The following is a 13,045-nucleotide window of genomic DNA, read 5'->3' on the forward strand; positions in this document are numbered from 1 at the left end:
GGGGGGATTTTGTCTGAGAGTTTGGTAGCTTAGACGTACCGTGAATGGATAATTAATGTATATTTGTAGGAATGCGTGTTTTGTTGGGTTTTTTAATTTTTTTATATGGATGCAGAATGTCAATGAAGAGGAAACCGAGATGGAAAACCCTTGTTATGACGTAGCATTAATGCTTCATACACACTCGTAATTTTTCCGGTTTCATTCAACTAAGGGTGGCAGAAAACAATGGATGGAAAAGCCCTTATTCTAGTTCAACAAATGATTCAACCTCAGTTTGCTTGTGTTTGACGTTTGTAGCCATGAAGATGTCATCCATCAAGTAAGGAATAAACCACTTGGAGGCAAATAATCAGCGACATGGTGGTGTGATGCAACCATTTGCTGTTTCAACCCCAAAGTGTTTTATTCCTCTTATACCAGAGTACATTGCCAACTGGGGCAGTGGTGGCTTGGTGGTTAAGGCGCTGGGTTACTGACCGGAAGGTCGGGGGTTCAAGACTCAGCACTGCCACGCTGCCACTGTTGAGCCCTTGAGCAAGGCCCTTAACCCTCTCTGCTCCAGGGGGCGCTGTATCATGGCTGACCCTGCGCTCTGACCCCAGCTTCCTGACATGCTGGGGTATCTAAAGAAAATAATTTCATTGTATATATATATATATATATAATCAATAAAGACTCATTAACTATTACAATTTTCTACGTATTAAAGAATATAAGTTTGTACTTTTTATCTGTTTATAGTTACGTGTAATGTTGGCGAACGTCCAAGAAACAAGTTAGCGCGTCTTATTACTGTTTATGTATCAGCTATAAATCGGTAATTCCCTCACCAACTCGCCAAACTATCTTTATTTTCCTCTCTTTCGAAGTTAAGACAAAATGATTTTTAAAAAAAAGTAGAGAAAGCTCTCTGTCCTGAAGCGTTCCCTGTGTCCGAAAACATACATTTACAGCTTTACCCTTGATTGTTATAAATCACTGACACTGGAGACGACTTTCTCAATAAGCTTCTCCTTATAGGAAGAATGACCATATCGATTATTATACGTGTTTTTTTAAAATCTGTTTATGTAGATCATAATCGAGGAACATAGCCATACGTTTAGCTTTATTTACATGACAGGATCTATGAATACACATATTTGAAAATGTCCTAGCATCCTCCTGCCATTCCTTATAGCTAGCCAGGCTAGTTAACTAGCTTGTACGTGCTTTGTTCACGAGTAGCTAAGCTAGCACGAGGATTCTGCTGCTAGAAGTTTCCGCGTAGCATGTCCTGCTAAACGGAATTTTCCATATCAGACTGAGATGCGTCCAGTGTTTGCTTGCAAGCGAGCTCAATGAAGATAAACGAATTCATTGCCAACAGCTAGGTACAAATAGTCTACATTCTGATTTTCACCTGTTCATGTCAGTCTGTATCTGTGTTGTCAATGTGTCTGATTTTATTTGATTTTTTTCTGCATCAGTAACGACAAAATCTTTATAAAAGTTTTTATTTAATAACTCGCACATTATGGATACAGAGATCTGGATAAGTCTTCAGAGCGGTCGGTCCGTGCCCTCACTCGACTGTATGGAGGGCACTGTGGGATGGTTAAGCCAGTGAGCTAATAGGATCTACATAATGACCTCTAATCGTCCTGCTGTTGAAGCTCTCGGTTCCTGATGGTCAGTGCGGCTGTGGGAATGGCAGTATTCTGGCGCGTTTAACTGCGTTTCGCTGTAAACATCGGGACGAATGTGGACTAGCGTTGAGGATGTGTACATCACTACTTTGATGAACTATCTCAATAGGGCCAGGTGGTACAGCTTGTGGAGAAAATCAAGAAGACGGTATTATGGCGCCGTTAATTAATCCTAGAAATATTTCAACTGTTAATGTTTTTTTTTTTGTTGTTTTTTCTCTCTCCCATTTTTACAATCAGAACATGGGCTGATTTAACATTTACAGGTTTCTGAACTTTTGGCGCTATGGGTTTTGTGGTTATTATGTAGATTATGGAAGTAATGAGGAGGATGAGTTTAGAAATAAGGATATTCACCTATTCACACATTAATGGATGTCATTGTCTTTTATTTAAAAAAAAAAAAAAAAAAGATTAACAGACTAATGCAAACTCTCCCTTTACTCCAGGGGTGTGTGTGTGTGTGTAATATATGTATATATATATATATATATATATATATATATATATATATATATATATATATATATATATATATAAAAAATATAATGTGTGTGTATATATATATGTATATATAATGTGTGTGTATATATATGTATATGTGTGTATATAATATATATATATATATATATATATATATCTCTTTTCTATAGGAAGTTTGCTAGGAAATGTCAATTCCAGATTTTTCTTAAATGAGAATTTTTAGCGTTCAAGTGACGCAAAAGATGATGCAATACGCATTGATTGTCCTATCACGACAATCCGTTGTGAACAAATGGATTTTTTTGTTTCGTTTGGTTGTCAAGGCTTCACAAGCACGGTGTAGAAAATGCTTCATTTTGACAGCTGATAAACATGACATCCCAGGAAACGATTGATTTTTCAGTACGCGGACTATAGAGGTGGAGTATGGAGACTTCTATGGGATAAAAGAAACTTATATAATGCAGTTTTATTGCACGTTTTGAACAGTCTTGTGGATTAAATGTCACTTAAAGTCAAAACCACACGATGTTAGGAATAAAATGACGCCATAATGTTACGGAACAGTGAACTAGTGTATGAACTAGTACATGTACTAGTTCATAGGTAATTCTACGCGCTAACTTGTTTCGTGGACGTTCCCCAACGTTATATGTAACTATGAGCAGATAAAAAGTAGAACTACCTATGAACTTGTGTGTGTGAAATTATGTGGCTGGTGTTTCGTTTCAAGGCTGAGAAACTTGGTACAGGAAAAGCGCCCTTTTGACAAAACATCTGAAAAACGTAATGACTGTTAGCGTAAAATCCCAGGGAACGATCGATTTTGAAGCATTACACCATCTAAGCCAGTGTCTATAAACGGATTTCATAACATTTATGCTTCAGGAAGCAAGTTTTCCATCGATTATAAGATTTAATACATCGAGTTCATCACTGTGAGAGGTTCTGTGTTTAACCTGCTTCCTTTTCTGAAAGAGTTCCAAGGAACTAGAACCCTTAACCGTTTGTTTTTTCAGCTGTAGGACGGGTAACAGGAAGAGTCTTATAGGAAGTGGACAGTCATCAGGCCTTCCTCGACCACACTCCCCCTTTTCTTCACACACAGGTAATACACTCTGTCTGTCTCTCTGTTTGTCAGTGTTCGTCTGTCTAGTTTGAGCTGCTACGGAAACCCTAAGAGGCCATGCGTTATTATTTATTTTATTTTTTTTCCTGTGTTGTTTTCTCGTGATTTACATTTACATTTATTCGTTTAGAGGACGCTTTTATCCAAAGCGACTTCCAAATGAGGAAATACAAGCAAAGCGATATATCAAGCGGAGAACAATACAAGTAGTGCTACCGTACAAGATCTTTTAATTGAGTTCTAGAAAAGCAAAGTGCGCAGAGTCGAGGTGTAAGAGCCAGAGTAAGGGTTTTTTTTGTTAAAGGATAATGTCGGGTTGGTGTTTTTGGGGTTAGTTACGTGCTCACAGAAGAGGTGGGTCTTTAGCTGTTTTTTTGAAGATGGTGAGAGATTCTGCGGTCCGGATTGAGGTTGGAAGTTCATTCCACCGCTGAGGAACGGTTAGTGTGAAGGTTCTGGAAAGGAACCTTGAGTCACGATGAGTAAGCACTATACTAGGCGCCGGTCGTTAACCGATCTCAGATTGCGTGAGGGAACGTAAACCTTCGGGAGAGTGTTGAGGTAGGGGTGCTGTTCCAGACAAGGTTTTGTACGTGAGCATAAAGGCCTTGAATTTGATACGAGCGGCTACAGGAAGCCAGTGGAGGGAGATGAAGAGGGGTGTGACATGGGTCCTTTTGGGCTGGTTGAAGACGAGACGTGCTTCTGCATCATCTGAAGGGGTTTGATGGAGCTGGCTGGGAGGCCCGAGAGTAGTGCATTGCAGTAGTCCAGTTTTGATATGACGACCTCATTTTCTCGTGATCTCCGCTATAGAGATGGACTTTACCTCTGCATTAAAAGTGAGATCTTCTAGGAGACTTCTCACGTCGTGATCGCGATAAAACCATGCCGATATCATTAGAAAACAACTATTTTGATATGTCGAGATCACGAGAAAGCAAGAAGGCAAATTAATAATAACGCATGGCTTTATTATCAGCTCACGTCTGGGTATTTTTAATGTATTTATAATTATTTTTTTTGGGGGGGGGTTGGGGGGGGGACTTCAGGGATGTTGTAGTAGGAATATTCAATGCAAAAGTTTGCACCTCTGTGGTTTCTGTAGTGCAAAATTTACTCATAACGTTAGATGGTAATAATTAAATGTGTTGTATCCTGCAGCCTAAATACAAGAAAATATAATAAAATGTTGTTATTATTACGGGGGCGTAGTGGCTTTGTGGTTAGCTGTATACGATAATGTTTTGGGGGTTTTTTCCGCGATGGTTAGCATAAGATTTCTCTTACCTTCTTTGTGAATATTGAACGGATTTAAACGGAATATTCAAGGCCCAAACGTATCCGGTAAACCGAAAATAATTTTGATCAGCGCCATTGTCCAATTAAAGCGTAGTCTCTAAATCGAAAACGACTATAATTTGGGTCGAGTCCGTCATTCCAGCAGCACAGAGGACCGCGAACACAACGAATGACTTTCTTGCTGTATGAATGAAACCATTAGTGAACGACTTTCAGCCATTAACACAAGCCCCGCTTTCTCTTAGCCCCATTTTGTCTTTGTTAATTAACTCTGAACCCACTCCTCTAATCAATGGTGCGAATGATGTGTGATTAATGTTGGTCGGAGGGGTGTAGCCATGTGTTGTTACTTCACTGGGTACACACACACACACACACACACACTTCTCCCTGACTGACCCTCATAGCCAGAAGCAGTGTACAGAAACAGTGGGGTTTGTGGATAACTAGATGTGGCCCATATGTTTTTAATGCCTCTGGGGGAAATCAAGCGTGGAAGCGGAGATACCTCGGGCCACACAGCGGGAGCCTAAAAGTCAAAGCAGTTCCATAACTAACTAATTAATGATTAATGATGGCAATTGAAGCAATGCAGAGTACGAACTGTGCTCTGTAAAATAAATAAATAAATAAAAAGATTAATAATAATAGTAATAGGAGGAGGAACTACAGCACCATCTTATAATACAAGTAGCCTGAGGATTTATCTTTAATCGAGAGCATGAGGATGACCTGCCTCAGTGCGTGGAGCCGTATTCGTGCGTGTGGACGTTTAAAAATGAGCACAAGATGCCGTGCGCGCTCACAGAAAGGCGTTTTCACCCGAGAGCACTTCACTTCTGCGAGCACTGAGTACACTGAGGCTTTGAAACAACGCCTTTCAGTTCGCTCAAGTCAGGGTGCAGCTCACCACTCTCGCTCTCTCTATTAAGGAAATTGTTTAAACATTATAACATCTGAATCTGGACAACGTCCAAAATAACCAGAGCTAAAGACAAAATGATATAATGGCGCTGATTGATTCATTCTATGTCGGTTATTCATTTCAGTATCAGTACTGACGAATACCAGAAACATGTCCACATATAGGTACTCGGTCTGAGGGGAACAACGGTACTGATGCATCCCGACATTTCCAGCTTGTGCTCAACGGCAACATTTTTCAAATTTGTGGATTTCTTCTGTGCTTTTAAAGATCTCCGGTGTCCTTATCTGGTTTTTATCTGCGTTTGTCGCAGCCTTTTATTGAGCGCCACGAAGGCCGTCCACCATTGATTCATTCAAACGCGTTACCAAAGCGCGATTCACTCAAACCTGTCTAGATGTTATTTCATGCTTTGTCCTTTTTGTGTGTGCAATTACAAAAAAAAAAAACAAAAAAGGATCCTCCAATTTCTAGTTGCTTGGCAGATCAGATTTTTTTTTTTTTTTCCACTCACGGCACTCTTTGAAAATGTTCAAAAATTTGTGGCACCCTACACAAACATTAATGCTAGACAGCGTTAGCTACATGAGGGTGGAGTTGACGGTCCAGAAGCGTCTGGAGCTTTCCTTTTAAGAAATCTGTCCATATTCTTTTGCACTACACACGCATCGTCACACGCTAATGATTAGAATAAATCACACGCATACGTTATGCATACTGATGTTGACGTGCTGCTGACAGGTCACTGAGGGAGGTTGAGGGGGAGGGATTTATTTATTTATTTATTTATTTATTTACCTGTGTACCTGTGTGTTGAGCTTCTCGTGTGTTGGATTATTTCCTCTAGGCACAAGTCCTCAGGACAGTCCTAGGAACTTCTCCCCCAGTGCCTCGGCCCACTTCTCCTTCGCTCGCAGGTAAATAACGCATCCTCCACCTCTCGCACTCATCATGAAGTATACCAGGAAGTGTACGGTTCTACAAACAGAAACACGTTCATGTTTTGCTAATCTAGCCTCATTACGGCTCGAGACTTTTAAAACAGGAAGCCTTTTGGAAAGCCAGAATACTCCTTGAAGGTTCTTAGTAAAAAATAAAAAAATAAAGGAAATGTTCTTTGTTGGAAATTAAAGTATTTTATGCCCTTTCCCTCTATTTATAATTCAGCCCTGGCTGCAGAATAGAGAGGTAATTACAATAATGTCCGTCACGTTTGCTTTTCCCGTTTGTTTCCCCTCCAAGTGCACTAATTAATTTCTCGGTCCTCTCACGGTCAGTGTGTTTTCACAGCTCCTTTCTGTTGTTGTGTTCATCTGTTATTTCTATCGGTCCGGCAAAGGAGTCGACAGGAAATAGTGCACTAAATGCCATTCTGTAAAAACACTCGCGCTCAGCCAGAGCTGCTTTGTAATCAGCATTCATCCCCTGTCTCGCTCTCGCTCGGAGAATCAATGAGTCATTCAGCGTTTCCCTTCCCTTCCCTTCCCGCTGGTGTTCCACTCATCGACCGTGGTTTAACCCTGTGTGTCACATGCTTCAGGTTTCACTTGCATACTCCTAAGCCGTTCTAGTGATGTGTGTGTTTGTGTGTAGGACCGACGGCCGCCGCTGGTCCCTGGCGTCCCTCCCGTCGTCCGGATATGGAACCAACACCCCCAGTTCCACCATTTCTGTAAGTACCGTCTACATTGCAGGGAAATCGTTTTCATGCCTGGTGTTTTCGAAGCTGCGTCAAGCTGAGTCACTCTGACAAACGTGTAATATTTATGCATATTCAGAGCTTTTAAGTAGGATTTGTTCCTCAGGGCAAAAAAAAAAACCCCCCCACAACTTCACGCAGTGCTAATAGCAGCTATATTCAGTTGAGTTTATTTTTAGTTATATAATAGCACTTTTTAACAATAGACATCGTCACAAAGCAGCTTTTCAGAAATCCGAACGTAGGTTTAGAAACCACGCAGAGCGAGAAACCACGAGACTCAAAAGGAAACACGTTGTTGTTTTCTGGGTGACGCTAAACGCAAAAAGCTACAGCAAAACAAAAAACAAATCAAGAAAACAAAATGAATTGGAGTTAACCGGCTGGCTCAACGCCGCACAAAGTCCCTCGGTTGATCCGCAGTGCAGCGTGACTCCTTTCCCTTTGAGTTTTGGCTAGTGGACCTGGCAACCCTGTCACTAGAGATGGTCAGATTAATCCCTGCAGATGCAATATTTTTCTGCGAACAGAATGATTAGCTTATTAGTGAAAGTAGTTGTGTTGGGCGTGTTTGTCTCAACAAATCTTAACAGGAATGTACCGGTATAAATCTCAATACAGTATTCAGAATGAACAGATAAATACAGATATAAATATGAGACACAGAAACGTCATGTGAGTGGGAGGTCATATATCCAGCTCGTGGTTGTGAATGAGCTGTTAGATATGAAGCTTGCTGGACATAAAAAGCCCACGTTCATTAAGTTGAATGCTGGGTTTATAGTTCACGTACAGTGTTTATTCATTCATCCTTAGTAACTGCCTGGTCAGGGCCATGCAGTTTAAATTAGGCTAGAGTTTGCTTATGTTTTGGGGAAATCAGTTCTGCACGAGTAGGATAGGTTTAAGTTAGATTTGGACTCCAACTGAGTGCAAAGCAATGCGTGCTGTTTTTTTTCGAAAAATAACAGATGCTGTCACTCTGACTAACATGGCTCCGAGCAGATTTGTTTCCTGGTAAATATGTGCCTGAATCTTTGCCAGAAAACCCACTCGTTCACTCACTCACTGGCTGTGGCTGTGTTTACTGACACTGTTTCAGCACACGCCCACCTGGGGATGAAATGGCAAACAATCTGGAAGAATCATCCCAGCCAACCGGCGATGAGCTCACGAGATAGAGCCAACAAGCAGAGCCAGAGAATAACGGGCACAGATGCCATTTAGGCGAGACGTTTAAGGGGAGACATAAGACGACTTTTCCTTCTCCACCTCAGTTTTGATTGTTTTTTCTTTTAGGTCTCGACATAGCCGTTTCCTGATTCGCGCCGACTCTTAACATCTATTACGTTCTAGCCTGTGAACTTTTTATGCCTTAAAAGTACAGAAAAAGAAATATGAAGCACAACAACAACAACAAAAAAACTAGAGCGTGTCATGAGGGGGTGTAAACTTTTGAGCTTGCTAATAACTGTTGACCTAGCCTTATGTTATATGTTTATGTAATATGAAGGCTGTATTGTATGCTAAAGAACATCAACTGTAAAATATAGGGTTTTTTTACTATTCAAAAACTAAAGGGGGGGTCAAGACTTTTGCACACGTGCACACATTCCTTGCAAAATCTCAGCTTTCTGGTGAGAGCGATATTGTCTTCTAATAGTTTGATTGTTATTATCATCCAAATATTCCTAATGTACCTCCTTGTCATTTCTAGTCGTCCTGTTCATCACAGGAGAAGCTCCATCAGCTGCCCTTCCAGCCCACTGCCGACGAGCTCCACTTCCTGTCCAAGCACTTCTGCACCGAGAGCATTGCTGGTGATGACCACCGCAGAGCCACGCCCATGCGCCCACGCTCACGTAGCCTCAGGTACAATACAAAACATTGTCGTAAAGCTTGGCGTTTCATTCCTCCCTGTTTGACATGAAACGATTGACCAATTCTATCGTTTCTTCTGTGGTTTTCAGCCCTGGAAGATCTCCATCGTGCTGCGACCACGAGATTATTATGATGAATCATGTCTACAAAGAACGTTTTCCTAAGGTAAGCAACAAGCCCTGGTTTGCATTCAAAAAAAAACCCTCACCACTTTTATTACCGTGTGTTCTGAGCTCTCTGGTGTGTTCTTCAGGCCACGGCACAGATGGAGGAGCGCATTCAGGAGATCATCAGCAGCAGCTCCCCAGAGAACGGAGTACTGGCGGACGGAGTACTTAGCTTCGCCCATCACCAGATCATCGAACTGGCACGTGACTGCCTGGAGAAATCTCGCCTCGGCCATATCACTTCTCGCTACTTCTGCGAGCTCACTGACAAACTCGAACGACTTTTTCAAGAGGTGAGGAGCTCTTACGATTGGTCTACGTTTGGGAAGTAACTCTAAGCATTTTTGGAAGGAGTCTCCAGTGTTAGAGCTTTGTAACAGTCTTCCAGACAGAGCGATTTACGATTTCTCACTAAGATAATACTCTTAAGTTGTGTGTGTTTTTTATTATTATTATTATTATTATTATTTTAAATTCTCTTATTAACTTATTTAAAAGAGAGGCTGATGAGGTAATAACAATGTTTAATGTTTATAGCATGAGAGATAACAGGAACCAATCGATTTGCGGACATTCCACAACATCAAACGTATCTATGAACAGATAAACAGTATGACGTGTTGCTCGTTAAACTTAGCGCTTGCAAATTGCTGTGGTTTAAGAGGAATAAAACACTCAATAAACACAAAATAATCGTATAATTATCTGGACTGTTTTATTCCCTACTTGGGCAGTTTGAAAGAATTAATAAAGAGATCATGTGATATGTCACTTGGCAGATTTGGCTTTAAAAACTATAAAAACATGAAACACAAAAATAAAATACATTAGAATGACTAATTGTTTAGTATTACCAAACAAATAGCAACTACCAACAATGACTAATTTATAACACCAGGAAAATTAGCATTTTAGCACGAAGCATAAAAAATTAGCATATAGTATTTGTGAATAATTAAGCGTAACTTTCTAGTATCTTTTTATTTTTTATTTTTTATTAACAACTTGTTACTACTACAATTACTCACTTCATTTTCAGTAACAATAAACGTAAATTAAAATGGATCAATACACCTTGTTACCACGATTGTGGCATTTTATTACCAACTGCTACAAGTATGACAAGGCCAGAATCCTATCGGTTTTCTCTAGCTAGCTAACGTCCGTGTAAAAACATAATTGATACACATGTTGAAAATATCTGTATGATGTGACTGATCTTTGTCAGACGGTTATTAAAATTATGATAGCCTGGAAAACAGTCAGTTATTAAACAGTCATCTCTTATTTCTGTTTATATGCAGGCTTGCTAGCAAAGCTCTAGAGTGAGGTAACTAGCTAGCTCCATTACCTCAGGTGGAGGTTTGACTGATTAACAAGTCTGAGGAAGTCACTCATATTTCTAGATATCTTTATATTTTGCTAATATATACATAAAAAAAAAAAGGCCAAAAGCTCATTTTATTTTATTTATAGTCAAATATTTTTAAGTGATATGTAGCTTATGGACAAGCGCTAGCTGTGCTTAGCATTGCTGTTCTAGAGACACAAAGGGGTTTTTTTTGTTTTTTTTTGCCTGCCATATAAAAAGCTATACAACAAGTGCAGGGAGACAGATTGAGAGGAGAACAATCCTCTGTGAAAAGCTTTAAGGAATTTGTGTGTGTGTGTGTGTGTGTGTGTGTTCCCAAATTACCCATTGCTAATTTTGGTACCATGTGCACAGTCCACTGAGAGATCGGAGAGTGCTGAGGTGACTTTCATTAAGGAACTGGTGAAGAAGATCCTTATTGTCATCGCCAGACCGGCGCGCCTTCTGGAGTGTCTCGTAAGTCCTTTATTTACTGCCACAGCACTTTTCCAGGACATTTACCCTAAAACAACACCCCCCACAAAAAACAACAACAAGAATATACTACTTAGTATTTTATAAACTGTCCTGTGAATAGAGACTCCTTGGGTCTGTGATGGGAGTATTAAGCCGAGCAATAGTGACGTGATATTTAATGGATGCTAACGCTACAAGCACCTAACCCTAAACTATTTCCTGGGTGTATACATTCACTGGCCACTTTATTAGGAACCCATGCTCATTAGGCTCATTATGATGTGATGGCAGTAACGCAGTGCATACAATCATGCAAATGCAGGCCAAAGGCTTCAGTTAATGTTCACATCAAACATCAGAATGGGAAAAAAGTGATCTCGGTGACTTTGATTGTGGCGTGGCTGTCGAGAAGTGGCATAGAGAAGTGACCATTGTGTGGTACACGATAATCACTATGCAGCATGTAGTGCAAGTTAAGGAACGTAACAGTGTGCATAGACGACATGATACGCCTCAGATTAGTGATGTTCCTCAGAGTAGTGATGAGTAATAGTTCTTATCCAGGCTGTACCTGAACCTTTATAACTTGCGGAACCATTTTTGAGATAAATATACATAAACAGGTTAACTCTTGTTGGGTTTTTTTTTTTTTTTTTTAACCGTAAATTGTCAATCTCCAGTGTAATGTTTATGCATTGAAAAATGTGATGTGTCTCCACAGGAGTTTGACCCAGAGGAGTTCTATCACCTCTTGGAGGCGGCTGAGGGTCACGCCAAAGAGGGGCAAGGCATCAAGACCGACATTCCTCGCTACATTATAAGCCAACTCGGTCTGACACGAGACCCTTTGGAAGGTGAGATGGAATTACATTTTGTAAACATAGACATTATGTAGAGTTTGTGATGTGTTCTGCTGATAATCTGTTGGACGATGGTCACGTTTCAAAAGACTGAGAGCTTCTTTTATCACTCGCCATTTTCCATTGATGCTCAGCGTCATATTCATGAGAACTCCAGCATAGAAATAGTAGAGACGTTGGTGCAAATGGTCCAGAACGCAATGCAGCTCTACAGCGCAGACGCTCTATATTACAACAGACACTCTGCTTAGCTGGTTAGCGATCTACAATATGCCAATATGACGAGTGAGATGGTGGTATTAGCATGGATGTTGACGCTTTGGATGCTGATCAGTTTGAGCAGATGTGGAGGCGAGAGAGAGGGGCAGAAAAGACACGGTACAAAAGTAGAAAATCGCCGCCGCATCGCTCTCTTTAGGTAGAAATGAAGCAAGGGCTAAATCCTGCTGCTGTTACTATCGACAGGAAGTCATCGTGGGTAATGTCGGAAACCGTTAAGCAAAGTGAAGGTCGATGAAAGCAGTGTAAACTAAAAACAGAATAAAGCTCCAACACCATTGAAAATCACTTTAGTCATTCAGGGTGGATTTTTCCTTTAAATCAAGAGTCTTAGAAGGACGGGTCATAGAAGGAAGTCTGTATTAAGTGTGTTCTCGATCTATGAGACAGACCTTCTTTAATGATCCTGTCATACCACATCCAGGATAGGCATTACCAGTAATTAGACCCACATGTAGCGCACCATCTTTTTTTTCCCCCTCCATAAACCTGGAAGCTTCTCAGCACTCTTGGCCAAATCTGGATCGCATCCAAAGCCCTTCAAGGCTCTTTAATCCTCAGAGGTCTCCCAGCGCAGTGCCTGTGAGGGTTTAAAGTGGAGAGGGGCAGCTGTTTTGAAGTCTTTTTTCTGTGCTCGAGTCTCTTTTGGGACTCCGAAAATCCGCCCTCTGGTTCATTACCTCCTGCTGTTCGCAGGTTAGCTGTGGGGCCTGATGTGCTGAGAATGAGCTCGCTGGGGTTTGTTTGGCACTGCAGTTTTCCACAAATGTCTCTTGACATGTGTTGAGATCCTTTCCCTGG

At 40.8% G+C, this 13,045-nt stretch overlaps 1 protein-coding gene across 9 annotated transcripts in view; it reads left to right on the forward strand.

Moving 5' to 3' along the window:
* Positions 1–13,045, forward strand: part of mast4 (microtubule associated serine/threonine kinase family member 4) — a 97,654-nt gene that overhangs the window by 66,697 nt on the left and 17,912 nt on the right. For all 9 annotated transcript variants that reach the window (XM_053618529.1, XM_053618530.1, XM_053618537.1 and 6 more), the window contains 8 exons: positions 3,194–3,282; positions 6,378–6,447; positions 7,124–7,202; positions 8,947–9,101; positions 9,200–9,275; positions 9,364–9,570; positions 11,004–11,105; positions 11,827–11,959. In XM_053618529.1, coding sequence (XP_053474504.1) covers positions 3,194–3,282; positions 6,378–6,447; positions 7,124–7,202; positions 8,947–9,101; positions 9,200–9,275; positions 9,364–9,570; positions 11,004–11,105; positions 11,827–11,959 — 911 coding nt within the window. The remainder of the gene's footprint in view (positions 1–3,193; positions 3,283–6,377; positions 6,448–7,123; positions 7,203–8,946; positions 9,102–9,199; positions 9,276–9,363; positions 9,571–11,003; positions 11,106–11,826; positions 11,960–13,045) is intronic.

This window comes from Ictalurus furcatus, chromosome 28 (genome assembly GCF_023375685.1).
Source record: "Ictalurus furcatus strain D&B chromosome 28, Billie_1.0, whole genome shotgun sequence".
Lineage (NCBI taxonomy): Eukaryota > Metazoa > Chordata > Actinopteri > Siluriformes > Ictaluridae > Ictalurus > Ictalurus furcatus.